Source organism: Pan paniscus, chromosome 3 (genome assembly GCF_029289425.2).
Source record: "Pan paniscus chromosome 3, NHGRI_mPanPan1-v2.0_pri, whole genome shotgun sequence".
Lineage (NCBI taxonomy): Eukaryota > Metazoa > Chordata > Mammalia > Primates > Hominidae > Pan > Pan paniscus.
This window is the reverse complement of record NC_073252.2, coordinates 151,227,958-151,254,074: the sequence shown is the minus strand read 5'-3', so window position 1 is coordinate 151,254,074 and position 26,117 is coordinate 151,227,958. Positions and strand designations below refer to the sequence as shown.

The following is a 26,117-nucleotide window of genomic DNA, read 5'->3' as shown; positions in this document are numbered from 1 at the left end:
CTTGATATTTCCACTTCTTTGTCTAACAGTCACTTCAAACTTAACATGGTCAAAGCTGAATTTCTGATTTTCCTTTAGGAAACTGCTCCTCTTGCAGTCTTCCCTATCTTAGTTGAATTTTTAAAAAATTCATCCACAACTGCTGTGGTAGGTTAAATAATGTCCCCCAAAGATAGGAGGTCCCAATCCTTGGAACCTGTGAATGGCACCTTATGTGGCAAAGACTTTGCAGATGGGATTCAAGATCTTGAGATGAGATTACTCATCTCAAGGATTACTACGACAGATCCTAAATGCAATCACATGTATCCTTATTAAAGGGAAATTTGACACATACAGCAGAGCAGAAAGCAATGTGACCAAGAGGCAGAAATTAGAGTGATGCAGCAACAAGTCAAAGAATGCTGGCAGCCCACAGAAATTGAAAGAGGCAAGGAAGGTTATCCCAGAGAGCCTCTGGAGGAGCAACAGCTGTGCCAACACTTTGATTTTGGCCTAGTAACACTGATTTTTAACTTCTGGCCTCCAGAGCTGTGAGAGAATAAATTTTTGCATTTGCAGCCACCAAGTTTGCACTAATTTACTATGGCAGCCATAAAAAACTAATACAATTCCTTTCTTGACCTCACACTCTACATCCATTCCATAAGGAAATCCTACTGGCTCTAATTTCAAACTACGTCCAGAATCCAACAATTTTTTCACAAATCCACTGCCACTGCTTTGGTTTAAACCATCATTACCGTGGCCAGGCACAGTGGCTTACACCAGTAATCCCAGAACTTTGGGAGGCTGAGATGGGAGGACTGCTTGAGCCCAGGAGTTGAAGGCTGCAGTGAGCTATGATTGTGCCCCTGCACTCCAGCCTGGGTGACAGAGCAAGACCCCATCTCTTAAAAAGAAAAAAAAAAAGATCCTCTCTTTTCTGAGGCCTTCTCTTTCCTTTTTCTTAAATAAAAAATATAAAATAAATTTAAAAACCACTGTAACTTTACAGTTGGATTATTCCAATAACCTATCTGATCTCCCTGCTTTCAACCTTTGTTAACTAATGGATCCCAAGTGCCTAGAACAGTATCTAACACACAACAGATAGTGGTATTCAATAAATTTGTTGTTATTTTGACTCCATGTCCTGTGTTCCTTTCTAGAGTTTTTTCTCTTATTTTATGAGTTATCTATCATGGGAGCAAGGGTGCTGCTCAGCATCTGAACCCTGCTTCTGTTTTGGGAAACTGTTTGTGCCAACAGGAAGCAGCTAACTCCTACTACAAAATCTAGAAACCCCAATTATTTACTTCCCCAGCTCTCCTGGCAACTAGAGTGTGGACACGTGACCCAGGCTTAGCCAATGACACATACCTTCCAGAATTGTCACTGGTAGCTTGGATAGTTTTTTTTTTTTTTGGTGGCAACAACATCTGGTTCTTCAGTCAGGGACAGGAGTGCCAGTGGAACTATCTTCCAAGGTCAGCAATGTCAGGCCTCATGCTATTTTTTATTTCTGTAAGTTTGACTACTCTAGATACCTCATATATGTGGAATCATAGAGTATTTGTCTTTTTATGACTGGCTTTTCACTTAGCATATTGCCCTCAAGGTTCATCCATTTTGTAGCATTCGTCAGAATTTCATTCCTTGTGGTGGGATGAGCCTGCAATCCTAGCTACTCAGGAGGCTAAGGCTGGAGAATTGCTTATGCCCAGGAGTTTGAGGCTGCAGTGAGCTATGACTGTGCCACTGCACTTCAGCCTGGGCAACAGGGTGAGACTCTATCTCTAAATAAATAAATAAAAGGAATTTCATTCCTTTTTAAGGCTGAATAATATTCCACTTTCACATTTTGTTTATTCATTCATTGAAAGTCATTTGGGTTGCTTCTACCTTTCAGCTACTGTAATGCTCCTATGAATGTGGGTGTACAAATAGCTCTTCAAGACCCTGCTTTCAAGTCTTGGATATGTACCAAAAATGGAATTTTTTTTTTTTTTTTCTTAAACAGGGTCTCACTCTGTGGCCTAACCTGCAGTGCAGTGGCACGAATACAGCTCACTGCAACCTCAAACTCTTAGGCTCACGCGATCCTCCCACCTCAGCCTCTCGAATAGCCGGGACCACAGGAGCCTGCCACTATCCCCAGCTACTTTTACAATTTTTTTGTAGAGATGGAGTCTTGCCATGTTGCCAGGCTGGTCTTGAATTCCTAGGCTCAAGTGATCCTCCCACCTCAGGCCCCCCAAGTAGCTAAGACCACAGATGCACACCACAGAATTGTTGAATCATAGGGTAATTCTATTTATAACTCTTTGAGGAGCCACCATACTGTTTTCCACAGCAGCTGCACCATTTCACATTCCCATCAACAGTGCACAAGGGCTCCAATTTCTCCAAATCCTTGCTAACACTTATTATTCTCTTTTGAAAAAAATTTATTATTATTATTTTTTAATAAATCTTGCTGTGTTGCCCAGGCTGGCCGTGAACTCCTGGGCTCAAGTGATCCTCCCACTTCGACCTCCCAAAGTATTGGGATAACAGGCATAAGCCACCACACCTGGCCCTCTCTGTGTTTTTGATAGTAGCCATCCTAGTGAGTGTGCAGATACCTCAATATGGGTCCTCATTTGTTAACCATGCAATTACAATAGCCGCATAGCTGATTTCTCTGATCCTAGGCTCCATTTCCCTCAACCTGCTCTTCATACTGTCTTCAGAAAGGCATTTATCATCATGTAACTTCTCTGGTAAAAATTTCCATTGGCTTTCCATCCCTCTTAGGTAGGTCCGAACTCCTGATCATGCCACAGAGGAACCTGTAAGACATGGCCTCTACCTATCTCTTCACCAATCCTTCTCTAGCCTCTTCCTTTTCTCCCACTGTCCTCCTACAACTGACTGAAAGCTCTCTGAGGGCATGTATTTCCAAAATCCAGCACATCTTCTGTTACTCAAAAAACATGCAAAAACATTTTTTGAATGATGAATAAAACAATAAAATAAGGCCGGGCGCAATGGCTCATGCCTGTAATCCTAGCACTTTGGGAGGCCGAGGCGGGTGGATCACCTGAGGTCAGGAGATCAAGACCAGCCTGGCTAAAGCGGCAAAACCCTGTCTCTACCAAAAATACAAAAATCAGCCAGGTGTGGTGGCGGGCGCCTGTAATCCCAGCTACTTGGGAGGCTGAGGCAGGAGAATTGCTTGAACCCTGGAGACAGAGGTTGCAGTGAACTGAGTTTGTGCCTCTGCACTCCAGCCTGGGTGACAAGAGCGAAACTCCATCTCAAAAAAAAAAAAAAAAGAACTATCCCCAGGTGACAGAAATGAAAAAACAAAGAGCAACAATAGAAAAGTAACTAGGGGCTAGGAGTCTAACATGCACACCAGGAAAGCAGGTGTGAAGGGTCATGAGACAAGGAGAGCTAGAACTGAGCTCCAGCATATAGCTCAAAGTACCAGCAAACTCCATGGAAAATAACAAGGAGCTTACCTCCATCTTGTACTTCATGTGGGGGTGGGGGAAAGTCACCTATAGGAAAACAAATCTCTCAATCCATGCCATGTATAGACATGCATACTAAATTTTATGCGGTACTCATCCTGTATAAAACATGAGGCGGTGGAACTGTAAGCCAAGAAATTAATATAAAAATTGGTCCATAACTACTAAAGTACCCAGAGACTAAAAAAAACAAGCCTAAACCACTATTTCACAGAGCATCTGTGGCTCCCACAGACTAAACATCACCAATTGAATGTGAGCTCATAAATAAAAACTAAAAAACATACAGGTTAAAAAAATACTACAAATGGTAGTAGTCAGCAGATACACAGATCAAATTAATAGCCCTCCCCAAATTTGACATATTTAAGTAATCTGAAAATATAAGTTAAGTATGTGTATTAGGCTGTTCTCACATGGCTATAAATACCTGAGACTGGGTAATTTATAAAGAAAAGAGGTTTAATTGGTTCATGCTTCTGCAGGCTCTACTTGGAAGCATGGCGGCTTCTGCTTCTGGGGAGGCCTCAGGGATCCTTTACTCAGGGCGAGCAGGCATTTTACATGGCAGAAGCAGGACTGAAAGCGGGGGAGGTGCTACACACTTAAACAGCCAGATCTCATGAGAACTCACTCACTATCACAAGAACAGCACTGAGGGAATGGTGCTAAACCATTCATGAGAAACCGCCCCCAAGATCCAATCACTTGCCATCAGGCCCCACCTCCAACACTGGGGATTACAATTTGACATGAGGTTTGGGAGTGGACACAGATCCAAGCCATATCAGTATGTTTAAAGTTATAAAAGAGATGAAAGCAATAGAAGCCATAATGAAATAGAACAGTATAGGAAAAACAGGATAGGCAGAACTGAAAAAGGACCAAATAGAATTTCTAGAGATAAAATCTAATTATTAAAATAAAGACTTAATGAACAGCTAAGTAGCAGATTAGAAATAGTTATGGAAAGAACTGTAAGTGAAAGAGAGCTGAGAAAATTAACTGCAATGAATCACAGACATGGAAAGACATGGAAAAAATAAAGAGTTCTTAAACAACATAGACGATAGAATGAGGATACAAATAGGAATCCCAGAAGGAAAGAACAGAGCTATTAGGGAACAGGAAACAGCTTAAGTAATACCACCTTAGAATTTTCTCTTTTTTTTCTTTTTTTTTTTGAGTCTTGCTCTGTCGCCCAGCCTGGAGTGCAGTGGCGCGATCTTCGCTCACTGCAAGCTCCACCTCCCGGGTTCATGCCATTCTCCTGCCTCAGCCTCCCCAGTAGCTGGGACTACAGGCACCCACCACCACGCCCGGCTATTTTTTTTTGTATTTTTAGTGGACAGGGTTTCACCGTGTTAGCCAGGATGGTCTTGATCTCCTGACCTCGTGATCTGCCCGCCTCAGCCTCCCAAAGTGCTGGGATTACAGGCATGAGCCACTGAGCCCAGCCAGAATTTTCTATAATAGGAGACTTTAATTATTACACGGAAGCAGCAGCCAGGGTCCTAAAGAAGAGGAAATAAAAACATGCAAACTCGGATTCATGATAAAACATCAAAACATAACATCAAAGACTGAAGGAAATCTTAAAAGCAAACAGAAGAGAGATTACTAAGGAAAACAAGACAATTAGAATGATAGCAAAACATCTCATTAGCAACATATGCCACAAGACAATGAAGTAATATTTTCAAAATGCTGAGGAAAAATAACTAAGAATTCTATATTCGGGAAGTAATGATAAATTAGACATTTTCAAACAAAGATTGAGAGTTTACCACTCTTAAACTCTGGCTGAACAAATTACTAAAGGATGTCCTTCAGTACGGATTCCTTCTTGAAGTGTTTTTAAATCCATAAAGTGCACAGGGTTACAGGCCGGTCGCAGTGGCTCACCCACCAGCACTTTGGGAAGCTGAGGTAGGTGGATCGCTTGAGTTCAGGAGTTCAAGACCAGCCTGGGCAACATGGCAATACCCTGTCTCTACAAAAAAGTGCAAAAATTAGCAGAGTTTGGTGGTGTGCCTATAATCCCAGCTACTCAGGAGGCTGAGGCGGGAGGATGGCTTGGGCCTGGGAGGTCGAGGCTGCAGTGAGCCATGTTTGCGACACTACACTCCAGCCTGGGTGACAAAGCAAGACCCTGGGTACTTTAGTAGTTATATATACGTGTATATATATGTGTATATATGTATATATGTGTATATATGAATATATGTGTATATATGTGTATATGTATATGTGTGTATATATGTGTATATACATATACACACAAAGCAAGACCCTGTCTCACACACACACAAAAATATTTATATTATTTATTTATTTATATATTTATTTATATAAAAATATTTATAAATTTTTGTGTATATATGTGGGTATTTTTATGTGTGTATATATATATATATATACACACACACACACATACAGAAAAGAAGTAAATTATACTAAAATACAGTTACTTTGGACATGTATGTACAAAAAATTGAATTTAGACACACACTTTACACCTTTCCCAAAAATTAACTCAAAATGGATAATAAATCTAAGTGTAAAATGCAAAACTACAAAACTCCTAGAAGGTAACATAGGAGAAAATCTACATGCCCCTGGATTTGGCCACGACTATTTAGTTACAACACCAAAAGAATGTCCCAGGAAAGAAAAAAATTGACCAGTTGGACTTCATTAAAATTGAAAACTGCTCTGTGAAAGATGCTGTTAAGATAATGAAAAGATAAGTCACAGACTCAGAGGAAATCTTTGAAAAACACATATTTGATAAAGAACTGGTGTCCAAAATATACAAAGAACTCTTAAAACTCAATAACGAGAAAACAAAAACCCAATTGAAAAATGGGCAAAAGATCTAAACACCTCCTTTTACACAGATGACAAATAAGCATAAAAAAAGATGTTCCAGGGCTGGGTGTGGTGGCTCATGCCTGTAATCCCAGCACTTTGGGAGGCCAAGGTGGGTGGATCACCTGAGGTCAGGAGTTCAAGACCAGCTTGGCCATCATGGTGAAACCCCGTCTCTACTAAAAATATAAAATTAGTTGGGTGTGGTGGTGTGCACCTGTAACCCCAGCTACTTGGAAGGCTGAGGCAGGAGAATCACTTGAACCAGGGAGGCAGAAGTTACAGTGAGCTGAGATCGCACCATTGCACTCCAGCCTGGTCAAAAAAAGTGAAACTCCGTCTCACAAAAAAAAAAAAAAAAAAAAAAAAGATCTTCCAAATCATATGTCATTAGAGAATGGCAATTTAAAACAACAATGAGATACCACTACACATCTATTAGAATGGCTAAAATACAAAACACTGACAACACCAAATCCTGGCAGTGATGTGAACCAATAGTAACTCTTACCCACTGTAGTTGGGAATGCAAAAACAGATACTTGGGCAGTTTCCTAGAAAGTAAACATAAACTTACCATACAATCCAGCAATCACGCTCCTTGGTACTAAATGAGTTGAAAATTTACGTGTACACAAAACCTATACATGAATGCTTATGGCAGCTTTATTTGTAACTGCCCAAACTTGGATGTGACCCAGATATTCCTCAATAGCTCAATGGATAAACAAACTGTGGTATATTCATATAACGAAATATTATTCAGCAATAAAAAGAAATGAGCCATCAAGCCATTAATAGACATGGAGAAACCTCAAATGCATTTTGTTAAGGGAAGGAAGCCAATCTGAAAAGGTTATATACTGTATGATTCCAACTATATGGAAAAGGTAAAACTATAGAGACAGTAAAAAGATCAGTGGTTGCTACGGTTTCGGGAGAAGGGAGGGATGAACAAGTAGGAAACAGCGGATTTTTAGGGCAGTGAAACTATTCTGTACAATACTATAATTGTGGATACACGTCATCATGCATTTGTCAAAACTCACATAACGTATAACACCAAGACTGAACCCTAATGCAAGCTATGGAATTTAGTTAGTAACAAATCAATATTGACTCAATTGTGACAAACATATTACACTAGTATAGGATGTCAATAACAGGGAAAATTGTGTGCGTGGTGAGTGAGAAAGGGCACGTTTGGGAACTCTCTGTACTTTTCCATCAATATTTTTCTGTAAGTCTAAAACTGCTTCCAAAAAACCATCTATTGATAAAGAGAAAATTAAAAAACAATAAAAACAGCAACAACAAAAACAATATCTTGACATATGGGAAGATGAAAATTAAAACGTTCTAAGTTCCTCATATTGTTTAGGAGAAACAGATGTTAATTATCTTTAGACTTTCAGTCAAATAATGCATATCAAAAATTCAAAAGAAACTGCTAAACGAAAAGAGGATGAAGTAAAACAACTCTCCGTTATAAAGCAACTCTATTCTTTTTAACTGTGGCAGCTTACCTGAGATTCCAGAACCTCCAACTTATGTTTCCTTGCATGAAGAGCTTTACTTGGAAAAGCCCAATAATAATTAGAAGTTCCGATCCTCTCACAGTCAACCATACCATCATCAACTAAGCTTTGAAGGACTTCTTTTACTGACATAGCAGCTAAGAGACAATTTTTAAAGACTCTATGTTAGAAAAACACCATAAATAAAATTAAAGGACAAATAACTGGGGAAACACTTGCAAAACATATCACAAATCAAGAGTTAAAAAGTTAATAATAAGCTCTTAAAAATAACAACATGCACAACAATGAAACTGCCTAAGGAAACATTTCTTAGAACGTATCCCAATCCTTAAGCAAAGCATGACTTATACAGGAGCCTAGGGGAAAACAAGTAATATACAGGATTAAGAACAGGACCTGAGTTCTAATCCTAACTCTTAGCAGTAACACTGGATGACTCTAGGGCAAATTGTTCTTTATGCCTAATTTAAAAAATCTATTAGATATGATCATTTCCATACTTACTTTGGTGCATAGCGGTAATGTCAATAAAATGTTACTTGTGAGAAGCCTTTGAAAAAGCAAAACAAAACTACAGAAATGCAAGTTTTTCTCTCCCAATAGATTATCTAGTAATAGAAGATGCTAGCATCAGTGCTTAGTAAATAATTTTAATAGTGTTAACACTCATAGTCTGTTGCTATATGGTATCTTTTCCTTTTCTAAATAATGTTTCTTTTTTAAAAAAGATGTTGGGTAATTTGGCCATCATCTTATACTGCAGAAAAAAATTGTCAATAACTGGGAGGGAAAATAGGTAAGAAGAAAAGGAATTTAGTTAATACAATAAATTTTTCCATCTTCTAGACTGGATTGAATTTTGTTTTTTGTTTTTGATCCTTCAAGATACAGTTGAGATTCCATTACCTACAATTTGTCTGGGGACATTAGGACACTGGTGTAATTAATATTCTATAGTTGACCCTTGAACAGTACAGGTTTGAACTGCACGGGTCCAGTTATATACATGGATTTTCTGCCACCTGAGACAGCAACACCACTTCCTCCTCCTCCTCAGCCTACTCAATGTAAGATGACAAGAATGAAGAACTTTATGATGATCCACTGCCACTTAATGAATAGTAAATACATGGTATGGCTTCCTGTCAACAGCAGGCTATCAGTAGTTAAGTTTTGGGGGAGTCAAAAATTACATGCAGATTTCCAATTGTGTGGGGGATTGGTATCCCAATCTTGAACAACATAGGTGTTGTTCAAGGGTCAACTGTGTATTTAAACTTAAGAAATTTGCATATCTTTAAGAAGTAGCAGAACCAATTGTTCACTGATGACTGTAAAGAGAATAATTGTGTGGTGTACATAAAAGTGTGAGGGACTCTCAGTGGTTGTCTGGTTTCACTTGTATGTATACTCATAATAAAAGAGGTTTTTTCATTTTGAAACAACACAACAAAAGACACAGAAAAAATACATCAATGTGCATCTATAAAATATGCATGGTGGCTCATGCCTGTAATCCCAGCAGTTTGGGAGGCCAAGGCAGGTAGATCACTTGAGGTCAGCGGTTTGACAACAGCCTGGCCAACATGGCAAATCCCCATCTCTACTAAAAATACAAAAATTAGGTGGGCATGGTGGCAGGAGCTTGTAATCCCAGCTACTCATGAGGCTGAGGCAGGAGAATCGCTTGAACCTGGGAGACAGAGGTTGCAGTGTGCCAGGACTGCACCACTGGGCTCCAGCCTGGGTGACAGAGTAGACTCTGTCTCAAATAAATAAATAAACAAATAAATAAATAAATAAAATAAAATATGCATGGCCAATATATGAGAAAAATGTTCAACCCCATTAATAACTGAAGAAATCGAAAATAAAGCAATTAGACATGACTTGACTACCAAATTAAAAACACTAAAAAATACAATAAAGAATTCAAGGATACTTGAATGGGTACTCTCAGTATGGGTGGAGAAACGTGGCAATCTGTATCTAAAACTTCAGATTTATACATTTTTTTTTTTTTTTTTTTTGAGACTGAGTTTTGCTCTGTCACCCAGGCTGGAGTGCAGTGGCGCGATCTCGGCTCACTGCAAGCTCTGCCTCCCGGGTTCACACCATTCTCCTGCCTCAGCCTCCTGAGTAGCTGGGACTATAGACGCCCGCCACCACGCCCGGCTAAGATTTTTTTGTATTTTTAGTAGAGACGGGGTTTCAGTAGGCAGGATGGTCTTGATCTCCTGACCTCATGATCCAACTGCCTCGGCCTCCCAAAGTGCTGGGATTACAGGCGTGAGCCACCGCGCCCAGCCCAATTTATACATATCTTTCATGGGGAAATTCCACCTTATAAATACAGCCAAATAAAAAATAATAGATATGTAGAAGGATGCCTGTCAACACATTGTTTTCGATAGCAAAAGAATTGGAAACCAGTCTAATAACTGGATTTTTATTTTAAAGACAGGATTTTGCTATGTTGCCTAGCTGGGCTGAAGTGATCCTCCCGCTTCAGCCTCCAGAGTGGCTGGGACTACAAGTGTGTGTGCTACCACCCAGCTTATCAACTAGATTTTTAAAAGTATTTTTTTATTGCAATGGGATACTATACAATCATTTATGTTATAAAAGGATATTTAATGACAGGGATATATATTCAAAATGTAATATACAGGATGTATTATACAGAAAAATAAAGGACAACATGACAGTGGTTATCTTTGGATGGTGATGATTTCTTTGTCTCTAGAAATTTAGGTTTTCCATAAAGTGAAAGACTGTTGCAGAAAAGATGACTTAATGAATATTAAGATCTTTCCCAAAACATCCCAGTATATTTCCCAAAACATTCCAGTATAACTTTGGTACTTACTAATGCCTTTCTCTTTGGGAGCAATCTTCTCCAAGTCTTTTAATTGAAATACATCTTTCTGTTTAAAGGGTTTTAAAGAAAATGAAAAGCACGTGTTTATTTTCTACTATGTATATTTTCATTTTTAAAAATTTTTATTATGGGTACATAATAGTTGTATACATTTACAGGGTATGTGTGATATTTTGATATAGGTATACAATGTGTTATGATGAAATTGTGGTAATTAGGGTATCCATCTCTTCAAACACTTATCATTTCTTTGTGTTAGGAACATTCCAATTTCACTCTTAGTATTTTTAAATATACAATATATTATTAACTATAGTCACCCTATCGTGTTCTACTATATATTTATATATACATCATAATTTTATGTTCATGAAAAATTGTATTTAAAAAATTGGCCTGGAAATGAACAGTATAATAGAATCAAGCATTTTAGAGCTTATTAGAAACTCTTTGATTATCTCATTCCATACCCTCAATAGAACTTAAGAGATTTTTGCATACATTTACAATTTGCATATATATACAATTTTTTTTTTTGAGACATGGTTTCACTCTATGGCCCAGATGGGAGTACAGTGGCACGATCATGGCTCACTGCAGCCTTGACCTCCGGGGCTCAAACAATCATCCCACTTCAGCCTCCTGAGTAGCTGGGACTACAGACATGCACCACCATGCCTGGCTAATTTTTAAAAATTTTTTTAGAGAGAGGGTCTCACCATTTTGCCCAGGCTGGTCTTGAACTTCTGGACTCAAGCAATCCTCCCGTCTCAGCCTCCCAAAGTGCTAGGATTACAGAGATGAGCCACCATGCTTGGCCAGCAGCATACAATTATTTAAAGTTCTTGGAGATCAGAACATAAAGAACAATCTTCCCACTTAAGTATAAAAACTAGTTATAGGCCAGTCATGGTGTCTCCTGTCTGTAATCCCACCACTTTGGGAGGACTGCTTGAGCCCAGGAGCTGGAGACTGGCCTGGGTAACACAGTGAGACCACTCTTGCACCACATCTCCACAAAATCAAAAAAATTAGCTGGGTGTGGTAGTGCGTGCCTGTAGTCCTAGATACATGGGAGGCTGAGATGGGAGAATAGCTTGAGCCTGGGAGGTTGAGGCTGCAGTATATACTCCAGCCTGGGCAAGAGTATAGAGTAAGACTGTGTCTCAAAAAACAAAACAAAACAAAACAAAAACAATAACAAAAAACCACCATCCTAGTTATGCTGGATCACTTGGTAACAGGAACAAATTACCTTTTCTGACACTTTAAGAAAACACAGACGGTGCTTTGCTTAACATGTATGACACTGTACAGATTTAGCAGTTCTAACTAAAAGCGAAACAGGCAACTGTCAAAATTTGTTTACATTTAAGGTTTCATGGAAGAGCTATACCTAAACAATAGGGAAATTATACATTTCATGGCTACCTATCAATCATTCACATATACATGTTGCATGTCTACCACATGCAAAGCAAAACATTAAGGGAAAATATGCGTGTAGAATATTTCAATCTTATGGCCAGAAAAAAAAAACCTGTCTAGAATATTATTTTCTACTGCTAATAAGCCTTGGTTGAAGTGGTGAAAAGAACTTGCATAACAAAAGTTAAATCACTTGAAGAAACTAAAGTATGTAGTAATTAGAAAAGAAATACTGTGGCTGGACATGGTGGCTCACGCCTGTAATCCCAGCACTTTGGGAGGCTGAGGCGGGTAGATCATTTGAGCTCAGGAGTTCTAGACCAGCATGGCCAACATGGCAAAACCCTGTTTCTACTAAAAATACAAAAATTAGCTGGACGTTATGGTGGGCACCAGTAATCCCAGCTACTCGGGAGACTGAGGCACGAGAATCGCTTGAACCTGGGAGGTGGAGGCTGCAGTGAGCCAAGATCACACCACTGCACTCCAGCCTGGGCAACAGACAAAACAAAACAATAAGAACAAAAAAACCCAGAAATATTTTGATTATTGTTATGAAAAAATTGGGATACAGTTCTTCCAAAAAAAACTTGAAAAGGCAATTGCAATTAGATAGAAATTATACTTCATAAAAATTTATACTCATCCAAGGGCACTATAAAGAAAATGAAATGACAAATACCAACTAGATTAAAATAATCGCAAAACATATGCCTGAAAAAGGCGTGCTACCCAGGATATACATATATAAAGAACTCCTTTGAAGTACATAAAAAAGAGTTGATGGAGAGATAAGTGGACAGATGAATATATATATATGTGATAAAGTCAGTAGAATAAAATGTGAATGGTAGAATCTAGGTGGTAGGCATATGGGTATTCACTGAAAAACTCATCTTTGCTGTATGTTTGAAAATTTTCGTAATAAAATGTTGAAAAAATTTCATCTCACTACACCTAAGAGTTCGCAAATTTAGGAAAATATTAAGTCATTGAACTTAGTGCGAGTATGAGATCAATTTTTGCTCATCGAGGAATAAATTATTTAAACATAATACTTTAGAATCTCAGGGAACATGTAATAAATTACTGACTTTAAGTCTTTAATGCATTAGAAAAAACAGTTAATCAAACCTCTTTGCAAATACTTTAAATTCCCTAGAAAAAGAACATGAACCATTGAGATATCTGCCTAAATGCAGGCACCAAGGAAGAGCTCCAGATGTACTGGCTGCCCCAGTGGGGCTGCTGCATAAATAAACAGGCTTGGAAAGAAGTAGCCTCAGAACTCAAGTGCGGTCATTGAAGTGGACAGAGCAAATGATCTCAAGTAAATCTTAGTTCTTAGACTCCCCAGCATTAAGCAGAGAGAATCAAGGAAGGATGAAGACAGTGTAAAAAGAACTATGTGTAAGATACCATGGAAGACATACAATCCTAGATAATATCGTTGTGTGTTTTTTTTTTTTTTTTAAGATAGGGTCTCACTCTGTTACCTGGGCTAGAGTGCCTGAGTGACAGAGTGTGATCATGGCTCACTACAACCTCAAACTCTTGGGCTCAACAGATCCTCCTGCCTTGGCCTCTCAAAATGTTGGAATTACAGGTGTGAGCCGTGGCACCTGGCCCTAGATAACATTTAATAAAGCACTTACGACCTGGGCATTGTTTAATCATATTATCTTATTTAATCCCCATACCAACACTGTGAACTGGGTACTATTATCATCTTCTTTAAGAGATGAAGAAACAGACATAGAGAGGTCAAGTAACTTGCTTAAAGGTCACGAAGCTATTGAGTGAAACAGGTTCCAGATGCAAGCTTTCAGTTATTGAGCTATACTGTTCTCACGTTCTTCCTAAGTGCAACGGGCAAATAATTTATTACATTAGCAGCTCCAAAACCCACACACACACACGCACATATATATCCATCCATACATGATCATGTCTATGTCTCTTTTTCTCCATTTACATATTTATATTAAATTATCTGGGCATAAGCATGGCCATTCCAGAGATCTGTGTGCCAATGGAAAGCTACTCATTTAAGTGTTTGCTGAAGTAATTTTTTAAAAAGCTCAACACATTTATTGGTGGCCTATTTTGTGCCTCAAACAGTCCCTGAAGGTTCTTACCCTCTCTATGAGTTGTCATTATTACCAATGACTGTGTTTTTAAAAGGTTTCCAAAACCTCACAGACAGCCCACTTATGATTAGAGGCAATATAGTATATGCTGCTTCATTAGTTGATTTTCTAATTTGATTTAAAAGGTAATATTTGTTCACTATAGGTAACAAAGAAAAGAGTGTAAAACAAAATCCACCTGTATCTTACCATTGTTAATATTTGTCATCATGTCTTGTTTTTTATATTCTACATTTTCTACTTAACATTAAATTATAAGCATTTTCCCATGACATTTGTCTTGAAAAGGGGGCTACTATTGACATCTATAGAAAATCAAATTCTGTAACAAATCCTTGAGTAGCCATATTTGATTTTGTTGGAATTTTTACTTGCCAATTGCAACAACGAAATTAGAATCCAAATTCCTGAATCTGAATTCCAGAATCCATGCTTTTCACTTTGCACCATTATTGGCGATTTGCTTTGAGATGTTGAAGCAAATCTAATATTTATCAACTTTTGACATCAGTCTGGATCCCGGATATACCATATTCCATTCATGAAAGAACAAATGAAATGGCCTCCATTACTTTTCCCAAATCTCTTATACTTTTCAATTCCGTCAAAAAACTGATAGACTAAATGAGCAGCAACTGATTAGGCTATAATGAAAAAAAGAAACAGGAATATATGAAATAAATCAATCAGTACAATTAATTCCCAGCTTTATGGAAAACCTCACTAATTACTGAACTTCCTTAAACTGCTGATCCTCAGAGTCTTTCATGTTTTGATGTTACTAAGGACAAGGTTTAAAATTTTTCAGTTAGAAACAGCCAATTTTTATATTTGAGATAATAATATTGTAAATGACAAAATAATTTCCCCAACCACTCTCCTCAGCTTTCTACTGTCTTGAAGGAATTAAACTTACTTTTCTTGCTGAGACCATAGGAAAAATATTTCAACTCAGCAGAAGAATTGCTATAATTTTCACATAGAGACTTCACCAATTTATCTTTGTAACCATATCATCATCATAATATGATACCCTGTTCTGAATTGCCAATGACTTTTAAGAACAGTAAGATTATACTTAGTGGGCAAATCCCGTGTATTTTGTTTTTTTTGGTTTTTTTTTTACTAAGAATCTGCCTTAAAGTGAAAAGGGATTTTTTCAATTTAATATTCAATTTTACCACTTTCCCCCATCTTCTTCACATTTGTATATGATGAAAATAGCCAGTAGACTGGGGCCAACTAGGCTTTGTAGGTCCTGCCAAGCCATATGAAGTCGGTGTTTTTTTAGGTCAAAGATTTATGTGGCCTTTAACCTGAAGACAAAGAAAAGCCTTCCAGTAACAGTGTAAAGCCATGAGACAGTAGGCTGTAGAGCCAGGTACCTGGGTTTGAACTCTGGCTCTGTCACTTAGGAGATGAAACTTTAAACATATTTCCTGTTGATGGCAGGCACAAATATCTGGAATAAATGGAGGCCTGTGTACCATCGACTGTGTGTTACACTATAGACAGACTTAAAATGCAAAGACATAGTATTTGGTACTCCCTCTGAAATCAAATGATCCTCCCTGGTTTGAATCCTGGAACTATGGCTTCTATTGTTTGAGATCCAAGACTGGTTGGCACCTAGGCAGCACTCAGGAGATGTGGGCTTTCATCATTATTATTTTTCAGGCAGAAAGAGGAGATAATCAAATATATGCATCAGAAGATTCTGGTGCCAGTATGCAGGACTGCTTGGGTGAAAGAGACTCTACCAACAGTGGGATATGGTTTTTCACACTCCATAACTCACAGGAACCACAAACATTTGCAGAATCTTACCCATTCTTCAAGAAATTGATCAGTATTGATGTTTAACAAAGAGGGGACAGTTAACATTGGATGACATATACTTAAGATGAAAATTACACAAAATTATAAGTGTTAAAGAAAATGACTTACTGTTTCAGAAAATATTTCCATCATGCGAGTTCTCTTTTCTTCTGCACTCAGTCCTTTTTTCTTTGACTAAAGCAAAAAAATAAAAAAGTAAACAATGCTTTTAAACACATTTTGAAAACAACTGGATTTGCAACATTTGAAATTTTATGCATGGTCTTATCTGATGCCAACAGGTTTGATACTCTCAAAGTCTGACCTAAAGACTCATTTTAATTACTATCTGCCAACCACTGTGGTAGGTGCTGCCAAGATGGTAACTGTAAATTGAGACAGAGCCTGGCATTTTGTAGAAATTCAGCATTTATAAAGTAAACCAATGATAAGCCACTGTATTGACCTTCCAAAGGCTTACAATCTCTCAGAGAAAATATATAGATGCAACTATTTATAGCTAATGAACAGCTACATGCACCAATTGTTACATAAATACCCAGAACACAATGAATTCCACTATGCAGAGGAAGAAGGGTTACCTAAGGACAGAGATTAAAAGGATTTTGGCAAATTGAGAAATGGTTAGAAGCACATCTTGGGGAGACCACACACAGGCACAATGTTATGGAAGTACATGGAATTCCCCAGAAGGATAAGCAGTGGGGGATAGTTATTGTATGAAGTATGTAGGGGGATTGGCAGATGGGATGAGAAAGGTGTGGGGTCAGGTTATGGAAAGCTGACTGTCCAGCTGACAGTGGACTTCATTCTAGACAATGAGGAGCTGCTGAGTAATTTCTAAAGCAGACTAGTGACAAGATTAGAGTTGCATTTTAGTTAAGTTAATTATAGCAGCAATGTGGAAGACAAGATGGAAGGAGGAAAGGCCTATCCAAGTAGAAAATGGAAGCCCACTCAGGTTATTCTTCTGTAATACCCTTTAGCCAACTTGAAATTAAGACAATATGTAGCTGAAATATATGTTAATAATAAATTTTACAATATGTTGTATATAGAATATATAAAGCTAAATCCTAAGTTAAAAGAGAAAGGAGCCAAATTTCCTCCAAACCAAAGGTTTACAGAAAAAAAAAAAAAAGAGTGAGAACTATCACCTCCAGTTCTCTAATAAAAAACTCCACACTAATATTTCTTATGTGATCTGCATCTTTCTCAAAAATTGTAGGGGATTATAAAGGAATATAAATTGTTTGCTTAAAAAGCGGACATAAAACAACAGTTAAAGACTGCCCCATCCAACCAAAAACGTCATCAGAAAATGTGAGTTTACATAAGTGAAGACAAGGATTTGGAATTGCCATTCTGGCTACATACTGGAGTGAGTGAGTCTTAATTCTTGTAAAACCTAGAAACCCACTAACTTGGCTGGGCGGTGGCTCACACCTGTAATCCCAGCACTTTGGGAGGCTGAGGCTGGAGGATCACTTGAGGCTGGGAGTTTGAGACCAGCCTGGGCAACAAAGCAAGACACTGTCTCAAAACAAAACAAAACAAAACAAAGCCCACACACACACACAAAAACAACAACCCACTAACTCATTCCCACAGGAATAAAATGATCAGGTGTTTCTTGATGAGTAATATGGGTAAATAAATAGCTTAAAGTTTATATTTTTCTCTTCTTCCTCGGTCCACTTTCAAACACTGTTTTTCTGCTGGGTTTGGCTACTGATCCCATCTCCTAATATCTTATCTTTGATCTCATTTGCTTTCATGGTTTTAATTAACACTTATGCTGAGACCTCAAATCTTTACATTCACCCCTGGGTGTGCTCCTGAGCTTCAGTGTCATGCATCTACCCGCCTGCTGGACAAACTTCAACTCCATCAGTCTAAACTGAACTCTTCCTCTCTCATACCTACTCCCCACAAACTTGCTGTTCTAGACCTTGAGTCTCAGATACTATCTCGTGACCCAAGCCAGAGGCCTGACAGTCATCCTAGGTACCTTCACCTCTCTTATCTCACATCCAACCAATCAGCAAGTTCTGCCAGTTTCAGCATTTAATTATTTCTCTTATCTGTCCTGTCTGTTCTATCTCTACTACCACTGCCTCATTCAGGCCTTCATCATCTATCTCCTGCAATATACCTCCAGTCCCCTAACCACACTTTGACTCACCCTCTATGTTCACATTCCGCACTGGGAAAACATAAATAAGACCTTTTTCCCTGCCTTGCTCAAAACCCTCCAGTGGCTCCCAGACATCCAGACGTTTCTGAGTACCCCAGTATGATATACAAGGCCCTTTATCACCTAACCCCAACCTACCTTTTATAGCCTCTTCCACCACACCCCACCTCAAACTTTGCCATTAACAGTATGGAGACCTAAGCAACTTGTAATACAAAAACCGCCTGTAATTATCTACTCGAAGAATGCTCTCATTTCCATCCTTAAAAAAAATGTTCCTCCACCTAGAACATCCTCACTTCTTGCCTAGTCAAAACTCCAAAACATCTCCCAAGGCTTAGTTTAGGCACTCTCCCTCCAGAACTTCCCTGAGTTCACAGGCTAAGCATGTATTCCCAGAACACACCTTCATCAAATCACTCACTACATTGAAAAGATGTTTACTTGTCCGTATCAGCACACTGAAAAACTTCTTCAGAACATGAACTGCCTTTGCCTTTCCAGGGCTTAGTGCCAAGTTAGACAAGGGAGACATAAAGCTCTTAATTTTAGCACCATGTATCTAAAGCCCCCAACTCTAAAATTTGAGGCTGCTCAGGCTCCTAAGCCCCCCAACACCTACCATACTCCCATAGATATAACAGGTGAATTACTCATAGTGAATTCAGTGACACCATGTATTGCCTGGCTTGGAGAGACAAATCAGAGAAATCTCAGTTAGGCAAACTCCAGGAACCCATACAGATCTGCTCACTAAACCTAGGGCTGAGAGCTAGGGTCCAGGACTGCTCTATTTGCCTCCCCTCATTCTCACCTCTGCAGTATCTGACAAATCAAGCATGAAATGCATAACAGTTAGAAGACTCCTTCAACATATTTCTCTAATCCAATAGGTCCTAAACTGCCGTACATTAGAATCACCTCAGGAGTTTTTAAAAAATACCGATGCCCAGGCTCATCTCTAATGAATGGAATCAAAATCTCTGGAATGGGACCTGGGCAACATATTTTTTAAATCCTCCAACATATTTTAAAAATCCTCTCCAACATATTTTTTAATTGTGCCCCAGGGTTGAGAACACTACTTTTGTCAGCCCAGAATCTGAAGGCCATGTCAAAGGGCGCTGCGGGGCAATGGGAATCCCTTTAGAATTTCAGTGTGTCGCTGCACTAGCAGAAAGCAGATCCTGAAGTGTTAGGAAAGCCTCCTAACATTTTGATATTCGAAACAGCTCCTTGCACTCCACAAGAATCTGCCCCCCAGAGGCAGGCAATGAGGAGAATCTAGTGTCCTGGGGTACCCAGTTTTAGGAAAGCTCTCAACACTCAGCTCAGCAGCTATGAAAGTTACTCAAGAAATGTGGATGAGCTGTATCATCCATTTACCTTGTTTTCAGGCTGATTTATTCATCAGTCTCTTTCATGACTAGAAATAATTTCTATTATTAACCACAGTAGGAGTATCATAGCCAGAATTGAAATAACTAATGTAAAAAGATGCCATATTAATACTCATATTTAGAAACTTCTCACAAAAATCAATGAGGATTTATTTAATATTTAATTAAGACTAGGAAAAACCTGATAGTATAAGTTAGAGATGCATTCAAATTAGTAAGTCAGGAGACTCAAAACCTGACTCAAGGACTATGAAGCTTTCTGGAAGTATTTTAAACCACTTAAAAAATCATGTTATCTGAGGAACCTTCTCAGTTAGAAGTTATGGAATTCCTACAGCCAGCCCTACTAATCAATTACGATAAAATTATGAAGAATTATTAAGTAGACATCACTGCTGCTCTCAGAGTTCAGCACTGCACTTCTCCAATTTCAAAAATTGCCTGAACTGATTAACTATTTACTTAGGATGCCTAACCAAATGAAAACAGCTATTAATTCATAATCAATCAAAAGTTTACCTTTGACCAACACTAAATTTATTTCTCGATCACATATTAAAAAATAGAAGTCCACATCTTATCAAAAGCTTTAATTTTTTAAAAGGATTCTCTATTATCGGAGGTAAGCTTCTAAAGAGTTAACACATTTAGTATTAGCAGGTGATTCATGTGTAGAGAGATAGATTAGGTAAAAGGACAAGGCGCGTTTGAGCTGCACAGTTCTCCAAGTCAGTTATACGAGGCCAGCAACTCTGCAGAGAAAAATTGTAACACAGAAGGGCACTGCTAACAGATTTGTTTTAACTGTAGTCCTGTTTGGCTTCTTAGAGCACTTTACGCCCAGGTGGCTGGGTTGTTAGTTTAACCACAAAGAGGCCGTTATCATTTATAACTACATCTGGACAAATATCTTCAAATAAATACCATACAACTGGATCCTGGTGTCCCACCCTGCCCCCCTTAGCTCGGCAACATTTAACGGCCACGTAAGTAAATGAAGATATTAAAATCTTAGATCCATTTAACCAGATGTTGATTCTTCGCCAACTGAAGCAGAAAAAACGGCATGAAACTTTGAAGGTTTATGAAAATGATTTGATGAGCAGAAAGACGTTATGCTCACAAAGCCGATCTTACCAGGACTTAACTGATCATGACCCACGAGGAAGCCTAATTCAGTGCAGAGCGTCCTTAAAAAAGCAACAGCGCCCTACACAACCAGCAGCGCCCGGCACAAGAGCAGCGACTCCTGCCCTTTGGCAGAAACCGGGGCGTTTTCACAGAAATCGACTAATTGGCACACAGTGAAGATCCATTAGGTAACTCGAAACTGAGCAGTTCTGGAATGTGCTCTACATATTACAATACAGAAAACCACTCAATGGTGACAAACCAGGAGTGCGCTTTGGGATCAAGACGTTCGCTCCCCGCAGTCCCTCCCGCCCACTTGCGCTTTCTCTCCCCGTTCTTAATGGGGGGGGCTACACCACGCGGGGCCGAAGCTGGAGGCGTAGGGAGCGCAGGTTCTCAAGGGCCCCGTGGTCTTTTAGATAAATCCAGGTTGGTGAAGTTCTCGGGTCACGTTCGCGAACGCTTCCCGCGTTCTAACCTAACCCGCCCGAACGGGCCCTGGGGACAGACGCGGGGTGCAGCCGGCGGGGAGGCCGCGGATGCCCCCGCGCCTCGGGACTCCGGACGGGAGCGGCGGGGAACGCCGCAGAGTGCGGAGTGGCTGCGGCGGGGCCGGGCCGGGCGCCTACACGGTGAGGCCCGGAATGGCGGTCAACGCCAGGCCGGGATCCACATGCAGCCGAGGGGCGGCGAAGCCCACACACTAGGGAGGAAGAAGACGCGGGACCGTAGCCTCAGTCCTTACCATGGCGCGGGCGCAGGGGCTTCCGCTGGCCGGGCCCGCGCTTGGGGAGAGGGGAAGGACAGGCCACGACGCGTTTGATTTTGGCGCCGACTACGCCGCGGGGGCGGAGCAGCGAGACGGTGGAGGTGGGGGAAAGGCCGGTCCTCGCCCGCGCGGCGCGCAGCGACCCCTAGCGACCCATCCGAGCCGCCGGCGGGGGAAGGGGCGCGGGCCTGGGGCCGGGGCTGGGGGGAGCGTGTCCGCGTCTCAGTGGACGGGTTGCCGAGCTGCCTCCGACTCCTCGGTATTCTGTGAATGTGACCTTTTTTTTTTTAAGGACATCTTGCCTTTGCTTTTACTGCGTTTTCTTGGCGCCGCAGAAATATGGCCTAAGTTTGGATGTAAAAAATAGAGGCGTTTAGGCTGTTGAGGAAGGAAACGCTGCCTCCATCCTTCCGGACTTGTCCTGTCTGGGGCGGACTGGATTCCTTTCTCGTCTTCTAATCTGACCCCTCATCTTAACCCCAGCCGCTACCCACTGCTTTCCACCTTTTCAAATCCTGTGTATGTCTGTTTGTTTTTCCCTTAGGTTTTAAAAAAGAAGGAAACAACGGAATGAATTTCAAATCAACATGGTCAAAAATACGCTACTTCATGGCTTGAGAATAGATCCAGATTCATAGCAAAAGCTCAGGCCCCTGAAAGTGCTGAAAAATTTTAACTCAGAATTCAATTATTTTGAAAATTATTCTATGGTGTTTTGAACCATTTTTAGGTGTAAGAAGTACGGTCGGGCGCTGTGGCTCACACCTGTAATCCCAGCAATTTGGGAGGCCGAGGCGGGCAAATCACTTGAGGTAGGGAGTTTGAGACCAGCCTGGCCAACATGGTGAAATCCCATCTCTAATAAAAATACAAAAATTAGCCAGGCGTGGTGGCGGGCGCCTGTACAATCCCAGCTACTCGGGAGGCTGAGGCAGGAGAATCGCTTGGACCCAGGAGGCAGAGGTTGCAGTGAGCCAAGACCCCGCCACTGCACTCCAGCCTGGGCGACAGAGTGAGACTCTGTAACACACACACACACACACACACACACACACAGAGTGAGACTCTGTAACACACACACACACACGCACGCACACACACACACAGTATAGTAAGTCTTGTAGATGCTATAAGAGTAGCATCTAAGGTTGGAATTTATGTCCCCTGTTGCTTCTGCTGGAGGCAGAGGAAGGGGTACATTGAATTGCAGCGTTCCATTAATTTGGTTTTTCCTGTAAGAGTTATACCATGTAATTGATGGTACATAAGGTAATTTTAAAATGATAAATGAGTACATTAAGTAACTACAGTAGTGGTATATAAATTTGTGCTATTTGGGGAAAGCCTTGTCTTAATTGGCTCTCAGGCTTGTTGCAGGTGAGTGGTGACTATCTGAGGCCAGTGGCGCTGTGGCAGAAAAATTTACCAAGGCAGTTGTAAGTAAAGAAAGGCAGAATCATTAGAGAAAGCATGAAAATACGTTGCAAGGGAGCAATGGGCAGAATCAGCAGAAAAGGAGCTGACTGCAAGGAAACAAGGGCTTGCTGGGGATTTTATAGAATAGTGCTTATGCTGTATACGGAAGAGGGCTTTGTGCAGTACTGATGTTACAGTCCCAAGTTTTCCTCCGCCCCTGCCTCTAAAGCGACACAGTGCAAAAGCCTGCCCTGGGACAGTAACAAATTGACCCAAACAGGTCTTCTTTTGGGAAAAATGAGTGCTAAATGGATATAAAAAAGGGTTGGTCACTTAAGCTGCATCTGTACCCTAAGTGTCACTGAGAGCTGCTGTGACAGTTCTCTGAGGTTCCTGGTGTGCACTGCAGTCTTGATCAACCAGACCTGGGAATCACCACCTAGGAAAGAAGACACATTCTACTGCCTCTGGTTCCTTTGCATTTTCAGTACAAATACCTCAAACTTCAGATAACCTTCTGATGCCCCTTCCTTGACATTCTGAAAAGCATGACCTATAGGAGCAGCTTATTTATTTATTTAGAGTTGGAGTTTCGCTCTTTTGCCCAGCCTGGAGTGAAGTGGCATGATTTTGGCTCACTGCAACCTCCAACCCCCAGGTTCAAGCGATTCTCTTGCCTCAGCCTCCTGAGTAGCTGGGATTATAGGCGCCCACCACCACCCCTGGCTAATCTTTGTATTTTTAGTAGAGATGGGGTTTTACCATGTTGGCCAGGCTGGTCTCGATCTCCCAATCTCAGGCGACCCATCCGCCTTGGCCTCCTAAAGTGCTAGGATTACAGGCGTGAGCCACCGTGCCTGGCAGGAGGAGCTTATAAAGGAAATAGGAAAACAAAGTCAAGTCACTTGGAAGAGACTGAGGAAAAAGTCTGCAATGTAGGAAAAGAAGTAGGAGAATGCAAAACCAAGAGAGGAGAAAATTTTAAAAGAAAAACTTTAGACAAATGAGTTCCTCTCGGCAACGTGGCCAGAGAGGTTTTTTGTTGTTGTTGTTTTGTTTTTTTGAGACAGGGTTTCACTCTGTCACCCAGGCTGGAGTGCAGTGGCACAATCATGGTTCACTGCAATCTAGAACTCCAGGGCTCGAGGGATTCTCCTGCCTTGCCCTCCCAAGTAGTTGGGACTACAGATGTGCATAACTATGCCTGGCTAATTTTTTAAAAATTTTCCATAGAGATGGTGTCTCCCTATCTTGCCTAGGCTGGTCTAGAACGCCTGGATTCAAGCAATCTTCCTGCCTTAGCCTCCCAAAGTATTGGGATTACAGGTGTGAGTCATGCCTAGCCAACAGGAAGTTTTTATAGACAGAAAAGGGAAGTGAGTTACAGAAATAGCTTGACTGATTACAGCTCCTTGTTTGAATTATTTGGCCACTGTCGGCAGCCTGTGGGCTGAAGCTCAGCTACTTGTGATTGGCTGAGAATTGGGGGTTTGTTATACACCATGCTTGGTTTTCTGTTTGTGTACCACGTTAGGTTGCAGTTCCTTACAATTCCTTAGGTAGGAACTCAAAGTGTGGAGACAGCTTCAAGCCAATGGCCGCCTGCTTATTTAACAAAATTTTAAGGAAGAAATAGTAAACATTATCAACCTGTCAGTCACAACACAGCTTCTGAGTTAGAAATGACAATGCAATCATGTCATTTGGGTAGGGCGTCATTCTCAATGGGATGACATCAAAATGGGTTCCTGGGAGACAAAAAGATCTTAGATGGTTTGTGCTCCAGTGGTTTGTGGCTCTCAGTACATAAACAGATGTACAGTATATCTCTGGTATTAAAATTTCATGGGACTGGGGATGGCATTGTGAACAGGGAAAAAACATCTAAAAAGGTTCTTTATGGGAATGGTAATGAGAAAAAAGGTTGAGAAAGACTGGTGTCTAGTGAATATATAATTTATCATCCGAACTGAGACACTTCTGAGAACAGAAGGGAATGCTATTCCTATTTATGCTAGGACACAGGCATAAAGAGGATTGTCCCCATCAGCTATGTGATAACATGGAACTTCCATTATACTTTATTAACCCTTCTCCATGGCTCTTTAATTTTCCCTGTTTTATAGTTATTCTTTTAATCTTTCCATCTGGAATGTAAACTCCTTAAGAACAGGCACAGTAACATACTCTTTATAACGGTGCCTCATCAGTAATTTCTTCTTGAGAAATTCTGTGTTCTTGCCATATCAGACTATTTGTTATTCCCTGAACAACTCATGTTCTGGTGCCCTCTTTCAGCACAAGCCTGGGGGGAGTCTGAGTTCCAGGGTGACTCCAGGTGCCTGTGGGTCTACACTCACCCAGCAAGTATCCCTATGGCCAAGAGAGTATAACATTAAGTAGCAAATAAAAAACACTGTGACTGGTGGAGACACCACAGAAGAAAGGAAAATGTCTTTTTCATACTTCTTGAACAAGGGGCCTTGCATTTTCATTTTGCACCAGGCTCTGTAATTATGTAGCTAGCTCTATATGTATTCAGTTATTTGTTTCATCCCAGTAAAATAAAAGTCTGTGAGAAGAGGAGCTTTTTTTGTTTACTGCTATTCCCTAGTGAGACTAGCATAGTACCTGAACATTCTACACTCAGTAAATATTTGCTAATGAATACAGCAGTTTATGGTACTGTAAGTATCTGGTCTCTTTCTCCAAGCAGGCTGTAAGCTCTGTGAGGGTACAGGCTTCAGTATTCATCCCGGTATCCCGTCCACCTAGCCAAAAGGCTGGTGGACCAAGGGTGCTTAGACGTTTGTTTGGTCAGTGACTTTAACAGTGAAAAACAGACAGAAGAGTGAGTAGAACATCAAATGTCCACTTGCCCTTCCAGTCTCCTTAGGCAAAACTGAACTCGTTCTCTCCTCTGGAAAGGGATGCATCTGGCTTCATATGAAATGTGCTCCTGGAGGACAATCTCGGATATGCTGAACTATGCAA

The 26,117-nt window shown here is 40.4% G+C and overlaps 1 protein-coding gene across 1 annotated transcript in view; it reads right to left on the bottom strand.

Annotated features, from left to right (window-relative positions):
• MND1 (meiotic nuclear divisions 1) overlaps nt 1-21,832 on the bottom strand; it is a 70,485-nt gene extending 48,653 nt beyond the window's left edge. Inside the window, exons 1-4 of the mRNA XM_003822592.5 lie at nt 21,684-21,832; nt 16,319-16,384; nt 10,782-10,839; nt 7,898-8,046 (exon numbers count right to left, since the gene is read on the bottom strand). Coding sequence (XP_003822640.1) covers nt 7,898-8,046; nt 10,782-10,839; nt 16,319-16,384; nt 21,684-21,686 — 276 coding nt within the window. The 5' untranslated portion in view covers nt 21,687-21,832. The remainder of the gene's footprint in view (nt 1-7,897; nt 8,047-10,781; nt 10,840-16,318; nt 16,385-21,683) is intronic.
• Between the last annotated feature and the right edge of the window lie 4,285 nt (nt 21,833-26,117).